The 24,205-nt window shown below is 41.6% G+C and overlaps 2 protein-coding genes and 1 long non-coding RNA gene across 12 annotated transcripts in view; 2 read left to right on the forward strand and 1 right to left on the reverse strand.

Annotated features, from left to right (window-relative positions):
• The first annotated feature begins 1,681 nt into the window (after positions 1-1,681).
• Positions 1,682-20,474, forward strand: LOC111252063 (uncharacterized). Of its 10 annotated transcripts, none has more exons than XM_086989205.1 (14): positions 1,721-2,209; positions 2,489-2,532; positions 4,918-5,073; positions 5,456-5,584; positions 5,690-5,852; positions 7,895-7,974; positions 8,109-9,758; positions 10,921-11,449; positions 14,165-14,334; positions 16,709-16,806; positions 16,998-17,193; positions 18,499-18,665; positions 18,873-18,905; positions 20,181-20,474. In XM_086989205.1, the coding sequence occupies exons 1-14, from the start codon at positions 1,998-2,000 to the stop codon at positions 20,319-20,321; spliced, it is 3,768 nt and encodes a 1,255-aa protein (XP_086845331.1). In that variant the 5' UTR covers positions 1,721-1,997; the 3' UTR covers positions 20,322-20,474. The 10 variants fall into 10 exon arrangements, 8 of the variants coding, with proteins under 8 accessions (XP_086845333.1, XP_086845332.1, XP_086845331.1 ...); XM_022809428.2 differs by having other exon boundaries at positions 1,724-2,209; positions 10,720-11,449; XM_022809427.2 differs by having other exon boundaries at positions 1,742-2,209; positions 10,711-11,449.
• LOC147755382 (uncharacterized) lies at positions 6,531-15,177 on the reverse strand. The gene is made up of 2 exons (XR_015327763.1): positions 15,041-15,177; positions 6,531-7,461 (listed from the first exon to the last, which is right to left on the reverse strand). It is a non-coding gene; the product is annotated as an uncharacterized LOC147755382 (long non-coding RNA).
• A 137-nt stretch (positions 20,475-20,611) lies between the features above and the next one.
• LOC111251188 (chondroitin sulfate proteoglycan 4-like) overlaps positions 20,612-24,205 on the forward strand; it is a 209,351-nt gene continuing 205,757 nt past the window's right edge. The window contains exon 1 of the mRNA XM_086990490.1: positions 20,612-24,167. Within this exon, the coding sequence (XP_086846616.1) occupies positions 24,071-24,167 (97 nt within the window). The 5' untranslated portion in view covers positions 20,612-24,070. The remainder of the gene's footprint in view (positions 24,168-24,205) is intronic.

Below are 24,205 nucleotides of genomic sequence, written 5' to 3' on the forward strand. Positions count from 1 at the left end.
ATAATCCCTTGCATGCAGCCCTTCCGAAATAATTTGATTATCTAGATATGATTAACTTCCCAGACTTGGTAATTTTTGGATTAAACTGTATCGGATGCGACTAGCAAGGGTTGCAAACAGCCACAATATTAGTTGCGCCATGTAAAAGGGCATCAACTGGTCAACTACTTAAAAAACTAAGTGTCCGAAAGTATGTGGGGCTTTTGAATATAGCATAAAAAACATTCTATCGGAATATCTATGTAAGTTTTACTTGGTGGATGGCTTAACGTTAGCGTCAACAACATCAATAGCTTATCATTAGTATCTCGTGTAAATGTAAGTATTACCTATGAACAGAAAAGTATCTGACAGCTAATTACAGGAGGTCGTACAAAATATTAAGTACACATATATTAGCTGGAGCAGATCTTTTTAGCAACGTGCTATTCTTCCTACGTATGTTTAAGAATGATTTACAAGATTGTAATTAACGTCTCTTACGTAAGTAGCAGGTTTAGTTTAAATAAAATCCACACCCCAACCACTTAAATCTTCTTAAATCTCGTCTTAGCTAGGTCAATTTATTGATATATTAGTATCAGCGTTTACCCGATGTGTTATAATAGAAAACACATCAGTTTGTCTAGTATTTTCTATAATTACTTGAACTTCTGTTTGAATGTATGCTTTGTTTAACGGTCTGTCTGTAATTTTAACAAGTTCGAAGAAAATCGACAGTAATTTCCCACTAACGTTGAAAGCGTTAGTATATTTTTCGATACAGTACTCTATTAATAAATTACAATTACTATTAATAAATAGTAACCGAGTCTGCCCATGGCAGAGCTCAGGCGCTGCAGATACAAACGACGTAAATACATTGAAATCTATCAGGCTGACGAAGGCGCTGGATTTTACTGAGTTTTGCATTAAAAGAGGATACATGCATCTTCGGCTGTGATAGTCTCAGAATAAATGGTTCTTTCTCAAACAACATATTTTTCAATAAGAATCCTAGCTACCCGTTCTCTTTAATAGCCGCAGTAATCGAATAATCGTATATCTGGGGCCTTTTGACAGGTTGCATTGGTATCCATTGGACAGCACCCTCTAGGTGGGTAATTTCTTACATTTATCATGTCTATATGACTTATTTTACGATGTATTCACTTTGCAGTTCATTGTTCTTAGTAGATTATAGGATGGTTGCTTCAAAGCAGCGCGCACGTTACCCTATTTTAATAAAAAAAAACCTCCCTTTCTTCTGTACAGTGATTACATTTGGTAGTGCATACCTCCACACTGATGACAGGCATATCAATCTTAGAAAAAAACGCTGTTTTTATTCAGTCTATATTACTATATACTAGGGCAATTTACGTTACGCTATAGTTAACAAACTTATCTACAAACATCTACATATTAATAGAGTCCAAAGTTTAATCAGGTTTAGAATAACTGCATATTAGTACTATATCTATATAAATTGACTATCGCCAACCTAATGTCAAGGACATAATTTCCTTCTCTACATTTTTCTGCTGCTCATATTAATCATACCACCTGGCTATACTATGCTGGCAGGACAACCATTTCAGTTCATAGGACCAATAGATTCCTTAGTTCCGGCGATGAATAATTGTCGGTTTTCGATTCGCGACTCGCGAGACCGTGTGGCTATAATCGATATGCAGCGTTGGTTGCATATGGTAAAATTATCGTACCTTGGTGCTCGGCCTCGGCTCGTCAATTTTCTCCCACTGCCTGAATCTACTCACCTCTGGATCAACAGATTTCCGGACGTCCAGCAGCGCTAACGTGGGCCATATCTCAAGCGATCGTGTTATACATAGGGAAAGATTTCCTATGTTCGAAGAATCGCTCTCGCCTAGATATCACTGTTAACACAGCTACGCTGCCACGGTTGACAGTGTTTATCGGGTTGACGTGGCTGCATGTAATGCTAGCGACAATTGGATTCGCGTGAGCTAGTGGCCTGCAATTTCTCTTCCACAATGGCCAGGCTGTATTTGTTGGGGGCAATGGTATTGATAATATGCCAACTGGCCTCGCTGCAGGTTCCCGATCGACTGTCTAGCTCTCATCTCGCATACGCTGGAAATGATAGTGGCAAAAATATCAATACGGAGTTGTCCGTATCGAGTCGAGACGAATCGTTCAAGCCCCTTCTTGGTTTTCAGAGCAACATCGATGCGACGCAAAATGTGTACGTCCGCGTATAATACTATGGCGACAAAGGTCCAAATCCCTAAAGAGAATACTCTTTTGCCTCCACCTGTCTGTTTTCCAGTTTTGAAAGAAGAAGCAGATTTTGTTCAGACATAATAATCAATGTGTGCTTTACTTCCACAACTGATTTAGAGTGCGATTTGCGTGATTCAGTACGTGTAGAGGTGTCAGTGAAATATAATCCCGCTTGTTGCTGATACGTGGAGGATGTTCAGTGACTAGTTCATGTGTCACATGTTTTTATTATATGTTTCAGTAACATGTTCGACCTGGCAAACATCACCGAGGATGGCCGAATGGGTACGATGTAACTGAGTTGTCATAAATAATTCAGCATGATTTAATACATTGCCATATAATGCATAACATCGACAACATAGGTTTGGCCTTCGGGCTTTTATCTTTCGACATCATTACGTTGGCAAATGGATCACGGGGTATGGTACGTAAAGAACAAACATTAGAAAACATTATAAAGCTTCAACCTACGAAGGACTCTAAATAAGCACACGAATATTTTATGAAAGAAAGTGCATGCTCTACACGAAAACGCTGAGTGCAACAGGAATTGGTCTTATGCTATTTCCGTGGGAAAACTTCCCACTTTAAACCTTCTTGTCTGTCTCAATTGCGGTTTAATTTTACTGAATGGTAAGGCCAATATATATGCTAATTGAATAAGATACTCGTCTATTGCACGTATTCGTGCTGCTGGTCGTTGTTATACACCTTATAATAGGTGCATGATGGGCGCTTTTATTGCTTTCCTTATACGCGTCCTGCATTCAAGCTACTGCGTATGTGATTCACCTGTTGCGCAATATACAAAAATGTTTTCCTAAAAACGTTCTCGTAGAAATGAAAGCTGCGTCACCCAACAGTTCAGCGCTGACCATTGTGATTGACCAGGTAGGGACTAGCTACATCTCATAACAAATAAAAAGACTAAAACTAGAGGGAGCAAATTGCGAACTATCATCTGAGATCATTAACTAGTAGTAGAGTAATTTATCTACATTAATCGTTTTAGCAGCTATAACAGGATTTCAGATCTGATTTACTACGGTGAAGTCCACAGTTGGTGTTCATCGTGTTTCGACCGCTTAGCAAGTCAGAGCTGTCGAAGCACTGGTAAAAAACTAAACAAACAAAGCCTGTTGTAATTCCAACGGGCATTGATAAGTTGAAACTAGTTTGTAGCATTTCACTTTTCTTGTCCTGAACTCACACTAAGACAGGACGTCAATTCAATTTCATTGATGTTTAAAATATAGGAATATGCGCACACGGATGAAGGATACGTAGCATAAAGCCATATCGATGCATAATAAGATGAGGATGTAACCTGCAGTGCAAATGTGCAACTAAAACTAGCCGGCCAGGTTATCCACGCCCACAGAGCCACTGGTGATAAGGACCGCGCGGCGGCATATGTATATATGATGAACTAACGTTTTCCATAGAATATTCCTGTTCTGTTTCGGTTATTCGACAAGTCATGGTGTGGCTGTGGCTGTGTCTGTGTGTGTGTGCGATGTAGTAGCTAGCGAATAGACTAGTTTGGTAAAGACTTCTTCGACCATCTCTAATACTCCACTTGTACTGATAATGGTACAGTCATATTACACTGTGGTCTCAGGCAACCGGAACGGCTCTAATTCCGCACTGATAAGGCCTTACTAGATAATATTGTGCTGACAGGACGTGTGTAGTTATCCTATGAAACCTAATTACGATCCCGACGTGGAAACATATAACTTTAGCTCTTATCTCTGAGTGAATAACTGGACAGAACTCTGTCCAGCTATGAATATCATTCATAGCGAAAGATATATTCAGTGTTTTGAACTAAGTTCAGTCAAAAAACACGCATATAATGCGTGCGGAACAACATTACCTATAGGCGCTAGAATCTAAGGTGCTAATCAGTAGTTTAGAATTCGAATTCTTTTAACTTGAGGTGCTAAACTTTTTTTTCAAAAAAACACCTGCAGCAGAATGACCGAGCTGTTTTCATTATTTTCTCTATATCATATTCTAACCCAAATGAGAAGACTACCAAGTGGTCGCACACACAAATTTTCAAGCCGATACCGTAGATTAAAGCTTTACCTCATCCTTAAGATTTGTAGGGAATCAGTTGAATATAAAGCCAACAGGTCCTTTTAACGAAAAAGAAAAAAAAAGAACCAACAGTATTATTCTGCATGTGAATAATTATTACCGTTTATTAACTTTTATTTAGGGTAATCAATTAGGTTTTTTTTAAGTGATTTTCTAGGTGTCGAAAGAGCCTTAGCAACAGATAGGTAAATAGCATTCAAAAGCTACTAGAACAAGCAATATATAAACAAGGTATATTGGTCGACAATCCGAAGCAACACCCAACAGGACAAGCTTGCTGTCATGTTTACACATAGGGGGCTTTTCTGACACAGCACATGGATCACTGCTATTCATAAATAAATACAGAGTTCTTTGCAAAAAAAAATCTGTTTTTTTGGAGCGTCGTTTGTATTGATTTTAAGGTGCGAAATTTTAATGAAACGCTCATGCATGCCATGCGTTTTCTATTACGTCGTACCTATTATGTTGAATACCATAGTATAGTGTGCGGTACGGTTACAATACGTATTTAAAAAGCTTGTTTTAACGAGGTCATCGTCGTTGTGTTGTTCGTATTAGACCAAAGTGTTGTCAGTATCAATGGCGCAGTCAATTTAGACGATCTGGTGACTTTCGATATGGAGTCGACTTTGGTAACAAACGCGACCGATGAAACACGGGTGCATTTCCAGGAACCTATCGGAAACTCCCCTTACCATATTTGCGGCTTTCATGGTATGCATTTGAAAGTTATCCACTACCCTTGTTTAATATCAGATAAAAAATAGTAGTTTACAGTATACGTATTACGACGTACTGAAAGCAGTTTGCGAAGATGCTATGAGGTAAATTTTATTTGCATGATAGCATGCGGAGGAGTTGAATGGCATTTGGGTCATCTCGATGGTTTGCAGTAGGGCAGCCGTAACTCTCAAGTATCGATGATAGGTCAAAGGAACAGCAATGTACATATGCTGTTCTTTAGAGAATTATCTTAGTCATCTTTTCATGGAAAAGCTTTCTGAAAAATATATTTTACAATGGCTAGGTTGTGGTCGATCGTTGAGCCTATCATGGTGCATACTCTATAGTTAATTCTGACCAAACGATCTTCTAGTGTTTTATCTGCGCCGTTCGGCCAAAGATCATAACGAAACCTTCGATGTGGTCAGCGATTTCAATCATTTCGGAGATCTCCACGTCAGCTCGGTTGACCTTGAACCTGTAGTTAACGGTACCAGCCGCCGTAAGTAGATTTTATAATATTACCTATATAAATCCTAAATAAATATAAGATTCTCAAACGTTTTATTGATTTCAAAGCAGACTTTTAATCGCAAATTTTGCGCAGTTCCAGATGAGCTGATCCTTTTTAGTCTCCGCAACACAACTGGAGAGTTGCCTGAACTCCATCTAAGAGAGGTCTGGCTAATGGGCTACGACCGTGACTACGCGGATGAACTTGCTACCTGGCTTGACACGTGCCCAAATCGTAATCCTGAAGGTCGCAACTCGTAAGCTAACTAACTCGTAAAATCTATCTTGTTCATCAGTAGATACATTTGTGTGTTGCTTTTAAAAAGCTATCTACGCCAAAGTGCCTAATAGTGCGCTAAGTCACTGGTCTGTACTCATTCATATTTAGAACAGAATTTACAACAGTACATTCGCTTGTAGTTGTGGTAATAATTTTTTTATACGTATACAAACTTGCTCCTCGAACTCGATCAATACAACTTATACTTGCTCTAATATTATATCTAATAATATTCATTATCTTAAAAAATAATTAATTGGTTAGCGGACACGAAAGTCTCTACCAAAAGCTGCTAACTTCCGATCAGAGCGGTTGAGTCGAATTTCCGGAACAGTACCCCGAGTATGATGAATGCAACGTTGACCTGTTGTGTTACTGTTGTTGAATACAAATGACTGGCGTCAATTCAAGGGCAGCTGTTATGACGCTCGCAATTACTCGTCCCCATCTTCGTAGATAGCTTTACACGATTCTGTTCCCTCACTGGAATTTGCGTGTACAGATTTTAATTATTTAAATATTGTTGCGCTCTCAGAGAGGACTGAACACATCGCTTCACCACGCCTATTTCCGAGATGTTAAAACACGAGTAAAGTGACTGAGAGAAACCTGCTAAATAGTTAATAGCTAATAGCAGCCGGATTAATGCATCGGATGTTGTTTTGGCACTGCGCCACATTTATTCGACTATACGACACGTATTTTATTATTATATATATGACAATTAGATGGTTATCTAATTATCAGTTAATATAACCTTTGCTTTGATACGATGATCGTTATCGTTGATGAAAAGATTCATTATATCGGTAACGTATTCACATAAGTCCTTCGATTTCGGTTAGGATATATGATTAATCTTATTGCAGAAACCCAACTCTTCCCTATCCACGAAGATTAGTATAATTATTTAAATAAAATGTTTCCAGTAATCACTTAATTGGAAGTATCCGGAGATATATATACATATATAAGGGGGTTGAGCCGCGTTTGAGAAATAGAACTAAATACTCAATCATGCATTGAGCACATGGCCTGGTCAGTAAGATTTCGACAGTTACATACGCGGCCCTTTTCAGTTGTCGAGCCTAGCTGGACAAAATAAGGAAAGGAATTCTTAGAGTCCACAAAATGAAATGAAACAATAATAGATGATAGAATAGAAATAGGATGATAGGAATAGAATAGAATGATTACGCGTCCCTTACTCCGCATCCCCTAAGCCTTATCATAGTAGGTGTATAACGGGTCTGCACTCAACTATACCTATCAATCGGCACGTGTCTTCCTGCAAATGTGTCAAGAGGAAATTCGTACGGTGTGTGCGCGTATGCCCCATAGCAGGTCTTTTCTTTTTTGATCAATAGAATATCTGTATTTGAGTTAAATCAGGCTTTATAATGGTTGCTTTATCCTATTACTCCTTATTAGAATGAACGAAGTTATAATGAATAATCGGATAGAAGTCTTCGCATGGATTCCACATTTATGCATTCGTTCGTGCAATTTGTTATGCACTTATGAAGGATCGTTCCCTACCGATCCTCCCGATTCCCTCCGACACGTGAAATCGCAAGCTGATATACCTGTTTTAGAGGAAAATTAAAAAGATAACTTTCTTAAGAACTAGGGTTTAGACTTAATCTAGATCTAGTGCAGAGCATTTCCAAAGACAATCTACGTGTCACAGTATGCTGAGAGAAAACCTGTTAAGCCTATGACATACCAAAATTGACACTAGATTAGGTATAGACATTAACAGGGGAAACTAGAGCTGACTTTCAGCGGATGCCACATCGTCTTAATGAAAGTTGAAACTAAAGTTAATTGGAATTTCTTGCCATAGTTCAAATACAATAGTTTGTAGAAAAATTAAGTAAGTCCTCTTTAATAAATCATCTATGCTATTGATTAATATACTGTTATTAAATATATTTCTCAAAGGTGTTGCCAGTGCAGATGCACATGGACATATAGCCTGTGGTAATAACCCTAGCAATACTTTTGACACATTTAAAGCGGTGGTCAAGGATATCGTGTTGCTGGCACCTTCGGAGGAAGAATTCAAAACGGAGGTTATGTTCGCTTCAAAACACCAGGTTAGATGCGTATAATACTAACCAGTGGCGATTGCAATGCACACAAATCGCTTAGAGAAGAAAAAGTTAAGAGAAAAATAGGCTTACGGTAGAATGGCCCCCGCCGGTAAAATGCTATGCTTTGTGGTTTGCAGGACCCGCGCAAACATACTACATAGTTCAGACACGTCCCGGCTATCCTGTGTTGAACTTGAAAACCCAGCCCATCTACCGCACAGTCCCCGTACCGATCACGTATCGTAAAAAGCCAGGCCCTATAGTTCACAGCCCACTATCTAACTATGGTCAAGGACCTCGCGCGGGTTACGACTCTGCGCAAAGTTCCTCCAGTGCTGGCGAACCTTCGAACGGCTTTCGGCCTCCACAGCACCCTGGTGGTAAGTTTTCGATCCACTACGGTTCCTCAGGTCCTGACCCGCCACATGGAGGTTATCAACCACAACAACAGCATTTCCAAGGTTATGGCCCATCATCGTCAATTTTGTCTATTTCTTCTATCACATCCGGCAAAAACGGTAACACCGCGCCTCAGAGGTCACATAGTGAGCCCACAAGCCAAGCCTCGTACGCTGGTTCTGCCTCTCACAACAATGGAAGTGTTGGTGGAACAACCCTTCGAACAATAAACAAGGGTTCAAACATGGAATCTGCTGCAGAGGGTTCGTATGCCGGCGACGCGCCCCAGAACTCTTATGGTGGTTCTGGATCTCAAGGTTCACATGATGGAGTTGCTTCCCAGGGTTCGCATAGCGGTTCACCCCCTCGGAGTTCTCACGGTGCTTCTGCACTTCAAATAATATACGCGGCTCCCGCCCCATCCAGTGGCGGCTACGGCAATCGTGCTCCCTATCCACATCAGGTGTCAGCAGGGCCTTCAACACCCAGTTATGTTATTGCAACTTCTGGGCAGTACGTAGCTGGTCCCAATAGAAGCATGCCACCCCAACAAGGTTATGGCCAAGCGCAAGCGTCTGCTTCTCATGCAATAATACATATGACTTCACCATCTTCATCCTCGTATAGCCTTACTTCGAATGGCGGACATGGACCAAGCAGTCCGACATATACGGTTCGATCTTCCGGCGCCGGTCACCAAGCAGCTCTAACCTACAACGCAGGGGTTCACTCCCCCAGTCAAGAAGTTGGTTCTGGCTACACTATTTCTGGCGGATATGCAGGTGCAGCACATGGTGCGCAATCTCAAGGCACAGGCTACTCCTATTCACCTGGAAAACTGACTGGAGGACAATCTTACGGATCTTTAACACCTGTTGAAGGACACTCTTACAGACCTTCGAACCCAGAAGGAGAACAGTTCTTCGGACCTTCGAACCAGACTGGAGGATATTCTTATGGGCCTTCGAACCAGGGTGGAAAACAGTCCTACGGACCTTCAAACCAGTTTGGAGGACACTCTTATAAATTTTCAACCCACGGTAGAGAACAGCCTTCCAGACCTTCAAACCAGGGTGGAGGACAATCTTATGAACCTGCGAAACAGACTGGAGGTCAATCTTATGTATCTACGAAACCGGCTGGAGGACACTTTTATGGATTCTTTCATTATGGCGGAGGCCAAATGTATGGACCTTCAATAAGGTACTCTCATGGAAACCTGTATCCAAAAGGTCAACGACATCAGGCTGGCTATCAAGATCAATCTGGAAACGGATATTCTCAAGGCCAAGGACCCAACAGTGGTCCCGTAAGTCTATATGGAGGGCACGGTGGTAGCGTTAGCAGCCAAAAGCCCCATATAGACGGTGATTCTGGCCAGTATATGGGTAAGCTATGAGACAAATAATACACTTGTTTTTAAATCAGTTCAAAAAGTAAATCATCATTTTCACACTGTTAATTTATGTACGAAATATGAAACAGTAGTTTTAATACGATGATTATAAAGATTCATAATATAATAATAATATAAATAATAATAGCTTTTGTGCCAACAATAATAAGCATTCGATGTTTATTGTATGTTAATAATATCTAATAAATATGGCATATATATATATATATATATATATATATATGAGATATTTATTTATTATTATTTAATGCAAAGTAGGGCACACTAGAACAAAATAAGAGCTGTGACTACAATCTAGGTATAAACCATAATGTCTTCGTCACACTTCTCACTAAAATAAGTAACAAGGATTATCGGTTGTTGTATCCATATAAATTTACTGAACATGTATCTGGTTTTAGCTTATGCAATTGGCCAATCACTCGAGTCGTGTTTATATTTTAATAGGATTTGATTTTTCGTATTATGCGATCTCTGTAAAAAAGTGTGGGACGAGTAGGCTAAACAAATACGACATATTTTATTAGTGATTTGGAATTACGGCACTCTTACTTCACCCTACGCTGTAGCAGATTGTTTGTTATACGCGAACGATTTCTGCTCGAAACTAAACTCAAACAATAAGAAGTAACTAATTAGTGTCGTCACATATATCGACTATTCCGGATATATCGATCACACTCGAAAATATAATTTAAAATATTGACAACGTCACCGTTGATATGCAGCTATATTTACGAGAGCTTTCCTGTTCTTGTCCTATTTTCGAGCCTTCTCCGTTCTATCCCCTTTTTCTTTCTTTGTCTGCCCTCAAAACAGTCAAAGCCTGTTGGGCCAGGTTGATCACCGTTAGAAAATGGGTTTCACGACGTGATATAGAAATCCATTCATGACTGGGTAAATTAATATTTTTCTGTTTCAAGAATTTGTAGGTAGCCCCTCCGATCATAGTTATAGGCACCAAGGTGGACGCCAAGGCCACGAGTACTCGTCTGTCTCTCTGCAAAAGGATTATGATCATTACGAACACAGTTTCAGCCATGGATACAACAAGACTCCGTATATCCGTAGCAATTCTGGCCACGGGTCTTCTGGGGGTAACGAACATTATCCTATCTTTCATGGTTACGAAGTTCCTTACGCGCACTCCTCAACTTTTCACGGCCCTAGTGCTCAGCATCATAGCTTCTTAGCTTCACACGGCCACGGACAGGCGAGTTATTCGGGCGGCCAAAGTGGTGCAGGCTATAACAACCAGAGCGGGGGCAGCCAGAATTATGGACAGAGTAATGGTAGAGAGCTTCAACAGGGCTTCTCATACGGACCACAGGGTACACAGCAGCAGAACCATTATTGGCTACAGACAGGTAAAGGAGAACAAAAGAACTACGGATTACAACCCGGACCGCGACTCGAAACCCAACCTGGACCACAACCCAAACTACACTTCAGACCGCAACTCGGATCGCAGTTCAGACCACAACCTGGACTACAACCCAGACCTCAATATGGAACTCAACCCGGATTTCAACCCGAATCACAACCTGGGCCGCAATCCGGATTGCAACCTGGCGGTTACGGCCCACCGCAAAATAGACCTCAGAATTCTTATAGACAACCAGGCATGGTATATGGACCCCCGCCTGCATTAGTAGCTAAAACGTAAGTCACATCAAGAGTAGGAGTAATATTAACGCAAATCATGCTTACTAGTCGTTACAGCCCTACCTTTCTAGCTGTACTCCTCCGTTCTAATCAGGCAAGAGTTTTTATAGCACTGAGACTTAAAGGGCCGGTTAGATCTCTCTTGGTCAGTTATAGAATAATATTGTAATTTAGATTAAACTGACGGCCCGTACAGTAACCTAGTTAAAATATAAAACTTTTCTATTATATATTAATAATGAAATATGTGAAGGCGTAACTGACTATGGTTTACAAAAAAAATGTCAAGTCTTATAGGTTTTACCTCATAACAGACCTTTGGCTACGATGACATGACACCCAGGTATAAATCCGTTTTGACTCCGTCGGGCATAACAAAGAATGCCCATTTGTGTACGTCTTTCAGGACACTAAACCCTTCATCATTCCACACTATTTTCAATTCTCTATGTGCTCATGGCTTCATTAACCCATGTGTTATTATTGACAAACTATTTTTCACACTATTCTTATTATCCCTCGATTTTCACACGGTGCCGGTGTATGAGAAAACCTGTCGTTTTGTGATTGTGACTGTTTTCTGCGCCGATGTAGCAGCTTCCCTATTCCTTGCCTGTCCTAGTTGTCGGCATTATCTCTTTCTCGCTCTTTCTACCAGTGTGACGTTTTCTAAAGCATTCCAAGGAGAGTTGGTGAGTAAGCCATTTGGCTTTGCCTGTGTAACTAGCAGCTCCTAGCGGACTGTCTGCTTTTCAGCAGACCCAACGAGAAGTTCCACGGCGAAGCAAAGCCTAGACGCACCCGGTGGAATTCGACTTCGGTCGCGGAGTCTCTCCTAGGAAACAGCAGGCAGACGCTAACCTACGTAGAGAGTTTACTGTACGTGCTTCGAATGCCCCTGTAGGGCTAACCCGGCTAAGCGGAATTGGGTTTCCTTGACTCGCTGGCTGGAGCACTAGCGACGACGGATGGGCACTACTGTTAAAATGGCCAACAACCTGGGCAAGCAGAGCATGAGCATCGCAGCAAGCAGACGGTGACCGAAGAGCCAGTGGGGTTCGCCGTAGCCGATGCTCTGCGGTTTTTCTGGAGACGGACGACCGCTGGCCAACCCTATCAACTAGCCGAGGACCGAAGCGGTGCGAGACTTCGCGGGCTTCCGCGCCTGTTCCGCACCGGTGAGCAATCGTGAAGCGCGCGGGGTAGAGAGCAGTAAAGAGCCAGACCGCTGCAGCTGTGGATTCCTACCCTACTTGGAAAGAGCTCTGCCTAAAAGACACACCGAGAAGGAAACAAGACCGAAAGGGGGAGCAGGCGAAGGAAGAAAAAGACGTACGTGAGTGCCTTTGCTCTGCTCTAGGGTTGTTAGTCGATTACTTTCTAGACGTCGGCAAGGAAACCGACCATTTCTGACTTAAACAAAAATATAACTGGAGATATTCGCAGACAGGAAGAATTATTCCTCGTTTTTTTCTTGCTGGGTAGCTAGCTGGTCGGCTTTTGCTTTCCAGCTTTTTCCTTCGTCGGTAGGGGCTTCAACCAAACAACAAGTAACCGGCAAACCGACAAGTAATCGACCTCGGTTTGGCAGAGGCCGTGGAAGAGCTGAAATCCGCAGGCTCGAGGCCTCGTGGCTTGACTTCGTGCGAATTTCACGTCGAGTGAGGCAAGCCTTCGAAGAAGCTGCTCCGTTTCGTTCAGAACGAACCGTAGGCAGGGCACGTCGTCCGCCGTTTTGCAGGCTCAGTGGTTGGTCACTTAGCCGAAACATGGACGGGCGATGAGGTAGTATGGCAACCAATATCGCTAAGTAAAAGCCAGACGGCTGGTAGTAATCTTCTGCCGGCTGTTGCTGTGCTTGCCCACGTCTAAGTCATATTTAACTGCTGCCGTTGGCAAAATAGTAAGCTAGTATTGTCTGGAAGGCGGCATCATTAGGACACTACGTAAAAACTAATAACGAACGGTAATGGTTTCTCAGGTGCACGTATATTTGTTAAGAATCTATTCTACAGACATAGCATCGTATATCTGGGTGGCGTTTAAGCGTAGACCACGAACTGATCATTTATCGTATGAAAAGAGTGTAGTTAAATACAACATTGTCAAAACTCAGTAGTAATAGACTATGCTCCGCTAAAAAACGGTAAACTTCTATCAAATACGCAACAATACATATGCGGAACTCTGTTGTCATCAAATTTGTAACGCATGAGATACCACTTCCCTTATAAGGATCCGAGCTTCTTCATGTCGATCTAAAGTACGCATTGAGAATATTACCTTTTCTTGTATTCATCTGAACATCTGTCTTTTTGAATCCATTTGTATTCGTTAACATTAAGTCTCATATGTAGAATTTAATTATGGATTGTTGTTATCGTAGAGCACACAAAATACTGTTAAAGGAACGATGTAAAGCGTTCTATCGATGTTCCAGCTTAGGTGGCTCGATTAAATGTCGTCCCCGCTATTATTAATTACAGATATTAGTTACCAGGACGGTTTGGAGGGCCTTGCAACGTTTGCTCTGATCTGCATGAGATCTATATTTGTGTGCATTGGGCACTTGTCTTGTGGTATCCGTGTAGTGATCAGCATGCCATGATTATTATCGTTATATTTTTTAAGTACTCAGTGAGAAATAGTTAATATTCAATTAAAGTACCATGTCTAAATATACATATGTCATTGAATCGTTCATTGTCGTAGGGAAATATATGAAGACTCCAAACCGGAAGACTATACGACGGAGCTCGTGAAACTGCTTGCCAAACTTCCGCCTGCGACCCTTGTCAAGCTGCTCCCACCCCTCAAAGCCAAACTCAAAGCTGAGAAGAGTATAGGTCTCTCAGCTAAAATTGCTAAACTCATCGCTAAAGGTCATTACGATGTTTTTTTTATTAAGGTATAGGTAAAATAAAATTAAAAAATAATTTTCGCGCAGTAGGGGTTTAAGGACACTGTTTTCCGCTTATTAAAGCCACTAACTGCGCGATTCACTGGTCATATGAAAAACGTTGGAATTTGTTTCCCTGAACGCGTCTATCTGGCATATTTGCCAGATAGACGCGTTCCAGAAGGTCACGATATTGAATATGCAGTCTTTGACTCTTAAATTTTCGTCGCATAGAAATGTCCTTCAAAAAAAAGCTACCCAAAACAAGTGGAGTTTGCATTGGTGCAAAATATGTAGACATCTGATTTGAAAAATTATTCTAAGCAGAAAAAAATTATTACATTTACTTGTATAATAATTTCCTTTTTCGTTGTTACTGTGGCAATTTATAAAGTCTAGAGAACAACGGATGCCAATTTTTGAATAGAACGAGCGCGAAAAATCATAATGCGCAAGTAGAATAGCTTAAAAGTTGCAATGATGATTCCAATATTAAACATCTTATTCAGGCAACCTATTGTTTTTTTAATTGCGCGCCGGGTGTGACTATTTATGTAACCGTAACTCACTATTTCTCGTCTAGCAAAAAGCGCCACACTATGTATTCAATAGAACACTGTTCATATAATAGTATATTAATAAGCCACAGTTAATTCAGGAGAAACTAGGTTTCACAAAAAAGTTCTCACCAAATTACGTATTTCATGTTTTACTTCGTTCTAAATGTAAAAGCCAGCTCGCTAAACGTTTATACGGTCCTTAATGTCTGAAAAGTTCGCTCTTCGATCTTGTAGACTATGTGTTTGGCTAAGAAACTATTGGCTCTGCTCATAAGCCGTCAGAATATGGCAGCTGATCTCCAGTATGTACGAATGTCGGAGCTTTTTCGTCTGCAACTAAATAACGAATCCGAGTCGATTCGCAATGAATAAGCGGAAGAAAACACTTGGAATCGAACAAGGCTCTGAGAAAAACGGGTGGCTGATGTGGTCTAAAAGACAGGACGGATCTATTTTTCACGATCCCTTCCGACGCCGGCCGAACAGATGCGCCTGACACTCACTCCGATTCTCGGTCCACAGTAGCAACCGCAGCACCGCATACGAAAAGAAAACTTTTACGAGCGACTAGAAAATGGTATTTGTTTTGATTTCTATTGCCTTTTGTGTTCTGTTTGCCGCAGTCAATTTGGCGGCTTCTCTCTCTCTCTCGCCCTTTCTCCCCCCTTCCGTTACACTACTTCGAAAAGAAGCGCCTGGTTGACAATTCCTTCTGGGTAGTAATGAATGCCTAGGCTTACACAGAGTTTGTGTAGAATTCGGCTCGAAAAGATATATTTCATGTTTAGTTTAATGACACAAATTACAAAAGCTTACAATATATATAGGGTGGGAAATTGAAATCCAGACTTCTTCTTACGAATTGTTTCAAATCTGTATCTGTATATTTTCTTGCAAGTGCGGTTTTTGGCTGTCATACTCATTTAGTACCTCAATTAGATATTCAATCCAGGACATAAATCACTCACTAGTCATTTACAAAATGTTCTTTCCTGAATTTTTGATAGTAACCGTGAGTTAAGCGATAAGATAGTGAAATCGTTGCTTAAATACGCTACATAGAGAAAATTTCTGCGGCTTAAAATTTCGGTCTAATAGCAGATCCGATAATGCAGGGGAACAAAATGTCAAAAATGTGTAATAACAAGCAAAAGGTCTCGAAAAATTAACCGTTGAAGCGTATCTGGTCGAGTTGATTTGTAGTTAATATTCCTCTTTCTAAGATGGCCATTAATATCCGCAAAGAAGCCCAGCTTTATCAAAGTGAGCTTGTGGCCACCTTTGCTTAATTTAATTTTAAGAATCCATGTCCCACTGAGGATGTTCCGCTCTAAGCCCGCTTGAAAATTGGCAATTTTGCATCAAAATAGGGAAATTTCGTTCGTCTCGCATGAATTTATTACGTAATAGTCTATATTTGTTTGAATCAAAGACGATGCACTGCTCTTTGCTATGACGAGTGTTGTTATTTTAGGGAGAATTGCCTTTTTTTGGTGCGAAGAACAGCGAGTGAGCCTATGCTCTTTACAACAGAGCAGCCCCATATATATACATATGTATGTATCGAATGGCATAGCAGCGCACGCACGTACTGACTGAACGATAGCACAACAATAAGCCATCCAGATCGGGGCATAGCTTAAATCCTTAGAGTCAACTAACGTTTTCGGAGTTTGTCAATGATTGGCTTCTAATGTTTTTCTAACGAGATACAATTTATGTAGAGACTAGAATGTATAATGATATAATAGATCCTTTGGCTTCTGTCCAATATTTTCATTCTATTGTTGATTACAGTTGCGATACTTATAACGAAAGGAAAGAAGGTCAGCGATGACCAGATGGTTAAACTCGCCGACCTCACCGTTGAGGTTAACAAACTGCTTGATGACAAGGTATTGTCTATTATTGCACGCACTAAATTATAAATGCATCTTCTTTGTACTGCGTTTTTCCTAACTTAGCTGATGACTTATAAGCGTCACTTTTCAATCTATATCTGAAGCATGGCCGATATTCGTATCACCATGCATAAATAAATAGACCTAATGAAAGTATATAATAAATTTCAACAAATAAATTTTAGGCCGACCTCAACGACCTAAACACGAAATTGATCGAATTCTCAAAAACTATCCAAAATTTGACACCCGATGAAGGGGATCCAGACTGCGTCGGTGACAGCTGTCTAGCTCTCTGGAATGGAAGCAATTCAACAGACATTATCACACCGCTTACTGAATTTATGAAAGGAGCTTATTTGCGACTTATCGAAACACAAGGTTAGTACAAGTTACTTTTGCACCAACTATATCTGAGTAGTATGTATTGCTCACTAAGTCGGTAACTCGCAATATGGTTCCATTAATAGCTCATGTGCTAATCTTTAACAGCATAGATTTGTTTCTTTGTACCGTTACGTCAGATGCTAAATCGGTCAGGGTGAATCAGCACAAGTCTGCTTTTGGTCGCGCATTTTGTGAACACCCCAATGCAAATCAACGAAACAGAAGGATGCTTCATATAACTGGAAGCGAATGTGGGGCATCGAAAAACTACGCTAAAAGGCAAACTTAGCGATAACAAATTTTCCGATTGTCGATTGAACAGGCCTTAACGAATAGGCTTTGCAAAAGGATCGAAACAAACAAAAATCGTAAGATTTCCTCGGGCTCATTCGTTCCTCACCGCAGCTGTCTAACAAACTTTTTTTTCCCGAATCTCCCAAAAGATTTATTCGTTAGTGCCGAGCTGGGTACTGCTTAACTCCACAAAGGACTCAGCTGCTCGTTCTCGTAATCCTCTTGGCACTTCGGCAACTTGGCACTTTTTTAACCCTTAAATTAATTTATTTCGGTTCGAAATCGACTTTTAGCCTTCAGTTGGCTCAAGATAGTTTAAAGTAACCGAAGCCGATCGCCTGGAACGTTGGTGTACATAACGAAAGATGACTGCCGTAACGTGGCACAAGAGTCTTTGATCAGAACCTCTTTCCTCGCTTATCAGGTGTGACGAAAGGTTCAAGGAAACGTATATATCAGTTTTCCGTCGAATATAACTGATCTTTCTTCGTCTTATTGAACGATCGTTGCCTAGTGTCAATCTTCACAACCGGTACGCTTTATTATTTATAAATTATTTTTTAACATATACAGATGGCGAAGTGGGTTCGTATTCGAGGTACGTACGCTTCGTAGGATTATTGCTTATTGTGAAAAAAGAAAGAAATTTCTCTTGAATTGTGGCTCACAATGTCTATTCTCAATGAGTGTACGAGGTCAGCTAATTGATTCATTTAACGAGATAAACATGGATTGTGTTATATAAGCCATAAAAAAACTTCATGTATAAAGCTTGGCACATGCAAAAGCCCTGTAGTGAGTTGAATCGCGAATTTCGAAAATTAGCTTCGTTTCACAGATGCTTTGTCGCACTAGAGCGGATATAAAATATTGGTCGGATATAAGTTTGTAGGTGTTTTCTAATAAGATTGTAGCAATATTTGGAAGTTAGCTCGCCAAGCTGCTTTGGATCCGGCAGGTATTTAATAAGCAATAAAATAATTCTTGGTATCTGTTGATTTTCAGATGATGCCAGAACAACTCTTACCGCTTTGAAAGAGCAGTTAACAGTGCCCAAAAATACTGAGGTACTAGCTGCAACAGCGCCACCCGTTTCGGATTCAACAGGCGACGTAAATGTCGACGATGACAGTAGGGCCGAAAGTTTGAGTCCTTTACCTAACGAAAATGACGTAAGTAGTATGAAATGATAAGTTGCCAACGGACAGTTCTGTGAACATCAAGGACTGATTTGCGAGAGCGCAACAAAAGTAATACTTTTACGTATCTAATTATTTTTCGTTAGTCACGGATTTGTTCAGCTTAACATAGCGTTAAACTTGCTCCTGATCGCTCTTCGATATTATATTAGCAATTGACGAAAATAATCTTTCTTATAGTGGTCCGTGTGGCGTAAGGATTCACTGATCTCTGTAAGTATTTCTTCATACATGTAAGCTTGTACAGTACAGCTTATCAGCATTTCTCCGATAAGCTTGCTTTCATAGAGAGAACCTAAGTAATCCAATGTTGCTTCAACCTGCTCCTCGTGGATACGAACCATTAGTCAAACCACTAACTGTCAACATGGCTGAGTTGTCTCAGACCGGCCCGCTTTTTGGAATATGACAACAAATGCGGCCTGACTAGGTCAGATCAGAGATTAACTAACTTTTGTTAGTTGAACGCTATAGCTACTCCCCGACGCTGGATCCAGCTACCGGACTGGTTGCTGTAACCATGTTAAAACTGTGTTAAAAGCGAACAACATTTTGCAATACATTGCGTATCAGAGTAGCTTGGTGTCGAAACGGTGCCTAAAGAGATACATATTAAAGAAAATTTTAACATATGAAAAGGCTGCTCATGTGATACGTGCAACCGATGTACGCGGTGCCGTTACCTCATGGACGTATTTCGGCTGAAACTTGGTACTTGGAGCGATTACACCGCGGCGCCGTCGAACGCAGCTCGTCCAACGGGCCGATTCCAGTCATCTGCCGTTAAACTTAAAAGTACTTTTAAAAATAGGAGCGATGTTTTTCATAGGTTGACGCTCAGTTATTTGCTTGAGGAGATAAGTTCGTACTCTTGGCCAAAATGGAACTATGTACCCTTAGAGCAATCGGGATGGTTTTCGTCAGAGAAATCCTTCGTGCAGCCCTGACGAACCGTGTCGAGTTCGAAAATACGATATTCACTCGTACAATATGAACACTATTACTCGATTGTTCATTGCGCCTCTTGACAATTGAAATTATGCGCTCGACAATAACAATCCAGTGCTCAGATCTGGTTTAGCGTGAACGATTTTGTAGAACGAAAGCCAACACATTAATCTTGATTCAACGAGCAACCAGATCTACGCTCCGCAATTACGTAAATATTATAGGATGTATAGAGCTACCTGGATGCGTTTATATTCTGCTCGAATACGCCTGTAACGCCGGAGTTTAATTCGTGCGCATGGGACGGTTACAACCCCCGTAAACAATTCTGATGTCCGCGCAGTATTGGCCTTCGTTACCGTTGTCTATTGGTCAAGCTCAAACCATTTATTATGATTTTCGTTACTGTTGCTTCCAATCCGCACTCCAAAACAAACACGCGGGTTAGTGTTATACTGCTAGAAATTTCATCGACAAATTTATTTATATTATTGTTGTTAAATGTATTAAAAATTATCATTACTGAACGTATGTTTCCAGCCATCCTTCGCTTTTATCTCGACTAATCCGGCCGATGCCCAAAATATTAAGGCCGGGGACACGGTTTCTAATATAGCTGACACCGAGCCAGAAGGTACTGGTGCTATTTTGAAGCCATCCGCGCCGGCCGCAAAGGAATAAATTAAGGACTACCATTAGCTAAGAAACGCGGCTGAAAATCGGTTCCCTGTGATTCGCGATCGCGACTTATGTTAAGTGGAAACCTTCTCTTTAGGAAACGCAGTCATAGTTGAACTAATAAAGCAAATAAAATATTAATTAAGCAAAAAAAAATACCTTGTATTTTTTAACTGCTGCAAAAATATGGTCCAAACTATCACTCGTTAGAAGACTCAGTACGTCTGGCATTGAGTAATACTGCGAGGGCTGTCGTAAAGCACGAGGTATTTTCTCAGTATGTTTTATATAGAAGGCAACTGGTCGTGAAATACTGCACAGTAAATTTTAAAAGCGATATGAACCTATTCCCAAACGGATACAAACGGTCATATTTGAAAGACAAAGCGAGACGGGATGATCACCGCTACTCAGATAAAATAATGTTCGGCTTCCGCTAATGGATTAGGGTGATAAGGTAGCAGCGTTCTAGCCAAGACAATGCGTAACTTTTCTAATAATATTTTTCTCAAACATTATTTCCGTCTTTGATAATACAGTACGCTAAGGTTATTTGTTATTTGTTTGCTGGTTTAGTAAGGGGAGCCAGATGTATTCAATCTCAAAAACGGAACAAAGTGGTTTTTCACTTTGATCAAATTCAATAAATTTTTAGGATTCGTAGCAGCGAAGTGTCGTGACCCTTCAAGCCGGAGCTCCGACTTCGGGCATCATGATTACGATTCTACTACAAATAGATTGATCGTTACGGAATGACGGTCTATCCTGAAATCCGAAAGAAGTGAATTGAAATTTTTGAAACTAGCACAATTTTGGAGCTGTGCTAAAGAAGTGATTTTTCTTTAAATCGTATTTTATCAGAGCATGAACATTTTCCGAGTACATACAGCCCCTGCGTACATGCACACACGCTAAAGAAAATTGAGCTTCTAGTCGTATCGCAAGCTTGTCAAACATGTCTAACTGTAAAATTGGCCTGTACTTAGCCTTTTTTCTTGACTTTACTCTTTGTCTCCAATGCTACTTTACAGTATATATATAAATAGACAAAAATAAGAAGCTAGCAGAAGAAAACAATTGTCGCGGGCTCCGACAACTTCGTCATTCAGGAAGCCAGCATTCAGGGGGTAATAATAAGCATTATAGTTCATTGACGACAATTGAATAGGACTCCTCGGACCTGGCCGTTCAGCGAGTTTGTCCCAACAGCCACCAGGGGCCGCTTAGTCCGCATCCTCCGAGGGCTTGGCGCTAGTATTTTGGCCTGTTCTCCGGCACTCCCACGATCGTCTACCAGTCAGTCTCCCAGTTTCATCCAAGTGTGCGGAGAGTGCAGACCTCCGGGGCCTCCCGCGACTTACTCCACGTGCTTCGTCTGCGCAGGTACTTAGCTGGGCTCTTTCACCCGCGAAGGCCAGGCAGCGGCAGGTTTGGACGGCGCTTACGACAAGCAAAAGATCACATCGGCAGCTGTGCTGATAGCGGTGACAAACTCCACGAAGGAGCCGGGTTTGGCTAAGCTCATCGTTGCCATACAGTGATAGCTAAAAAGCGTATTACTAGAATCGTGTCACTAATGCAGACCCTATGGCGTTAAACCCGCAGCGCTGCACTCTCTTTTGTTCTGTTTCTGTTGTGTACTAGTGCCATTAGACTTCTATGGATACTAACTAACTACCGTAGTAGCGAGCTAACAATTAGCCGTGTGTCGAACAGTGCATTGTTGCTTCATCTTGTCCATGGTGCCACTGCGCTGGCACTATCAGCCACAGCAGCGGCATCCGTAGCGGCATTAGCTCCAACAAAGCTCACATGACTCTGACCCGCGCCGATCGGGTGCGCGGAGCCACTTGAGGCGGCGTCAGTGGCAGTAGAGAGAGATCTCTGCTATATATAATTTTCCCTATCTCTCTCAGGCCTACACGCAACCTTTTGCTAGCTCTGTTTTCTTCCTTTACTTCTCCTTCACTGTCTTTCCCTCTATTTTCCTCTGTCTAAATAGTAGAACAGTGCGCGAATACGTGTGGCTCGCCGTGGATGTGCGGCCCCGTATCCAGCACGGTTTCGTTGAGTGTGGGCTCGCTCGGTAGAATATTTGAGAGCTTTTTGTATACTTTAGCGACGGCTGACGAAGACGAGTGGAAAGCCGACAATGCTCCCAATGCTGGCGCCAGCTGCGGTTTTGGTGACTTTTAAGCTGGTGGTGGCTTGAAGACGGAGGAAGACGACAGCAGTAATAACAGCGAGCATACAACGATAAGCTGCTAGCACGGTTTGCCTGTGCCGTTGGTTGTCCAGTCGTAGTATGAGCACTGGAAATTATCTCCAGATGAGCCGTAAATACCGCCTCAGTAGTTGACTTTTATCAGACGAAACGTCGAAAACCACAAATAGTACTACTACTACCACTAAAATAGCCACAGTGTAACAGCGGCAAGCAATGAATTACCATTACTGCTCTGACAACCATAGGAAGGAACATAAGCACGAACAGGCCCGAACCATCGAAATCGATTCGGTGAGATCATCAGAAGCGATGCAGGTCGGAGAAGACTAGCTAAAGCTTCTCGTAAGCTCCTTGAAGAACGACCACGGTGACGGAGCGGTTGCTATCACCGTATGCCAGTCTATTAGGTCGTACGCCATCGTGCGCAAAGATCGGGTGAGGATCGATTGCCTCTTGCTCGTCGGCCAGCGGAGATCAGTGGTTTAGCAATACATTGACGACATCATTCGCGTGATTGCGTGGGTCAATAGAGAAATAGATCAGCCGATCAGAGAGTGCTATGGTAGCGATGTCAGGTTGTGCCGGAATTCAGGGCGACATTTGGTGTTGATGACGGATAATGAGAGTGGTAGAATCGAACATGGATGTGGGTGCTGCTGAATATTAAAAGAAAAAAAAAATGTAGCAAAGCCAAGCTAGATAACGCGTACACGTTTACATTACTCGAGACCGGCGAGAGGAAACTATCGCGTTAGCCTGGAGCGGTAACGTCGGCTGCGATTCGGCGAACTTCACGAATCGAAAATAGACTTTTACAACGGTAACAAGTGCCGTCGTTGAACTACCACTAATTAGATTTTTGTTCTCTCTTGTAACATCGTAACGTAGTGAGCGTGTGGCGTCCGCTTTTAAAGGCGGGTGTCGGATTTGTCGACAACGTCAGCGTCGAATGGCAATTGTCTGTTGTTTTTATCTTGAAACAAGTAAGACAAGCGTTTGCGCAGTTGTTTTGTGACGGCAGCGGTATCACCTAATCGTTTTTGGGCCCTCCTGCTACAGTATCTTCTCCAATAAAATAACTTCAGTTCTATGCTCTAGCTCCTATCTCAACAAGTACGTTTCCCATCACCAGTATTATTACTAGTAGTGGATTGTACTTCTGTCGTTGTAGCCCAATTCGTACGGGTACGATGTGCCTGGGTGTAGTGGATCGTTGATGAGTGTCCTTTCGTTAGCCACTTTGGATGACAGGCAGGCGTTGAGGGTCAGCGACTACCGTCAGTCGATAGGACAAGAAAGCGCTGGCAACAGGAAGACAGAAATCGTGTGGTAGTCTCATCAAGTGGTGCACGCCTTGTTTCTATTACGACCACTTCTACTGTTACTGTTATTACAGCAGCAACATCAACCATAACACAGTATCCTCAACTAGAAGGATTAAGAGTGACGGAACGGTGACGGCGTTACCCGCGAAGCGCTAGCACGATCGCGGTACAACGTTGTGAAGCTGTGACGCTAGATTAGGATGCCTATTGGAACGACGTGGACAGTCTCAATGAGGCTTCTATCGATAATCGTCGCGGTGTCAACGCTCCTACAAAAGGCACACGCTGAGCAAACTGGTACGTACTACTTACGATACAGTCTATATATAATATAT

This window comes from Varroa destructor, unplaced genomic scaffold, assembly GCF_002443255.2.
Source record: "Varroa destructor unplaced genomic scaffold, Vdes_3.0 BEIS01000005.1, whole genome shotgun sequence".
In the NCBI taxonomy this organism is placed as follows: Eukaryota; Metazoa; Arthropoda; class Arachnida; order Mesostigmata; family Varroidae; genus Varroa; species Varroa destructor.

Coding starts and splice junctions, on each gene's coding strand:
- LOC111252063 (XM_022809427.2), top strand. CDS start 1,998: ATGGCCAGGCTGTATTTGTTGGGGGCAATGGTATTGATAATATGCCAA. Junction 2,533..4,917: donor CACCGAGGATGGCCGAATGG/GTACGATGTAAC, acceptor TGTTCGTATTAG/ACCAAAGTGTTGTCAGTATC. Junction 18,666..18,872: donor CTTTACCTAACGAAAATGAC/GTAAGTAGTATG, acceptor TCTTTCTTATAG/TGGTCCGTGTGGCGTAAGGA.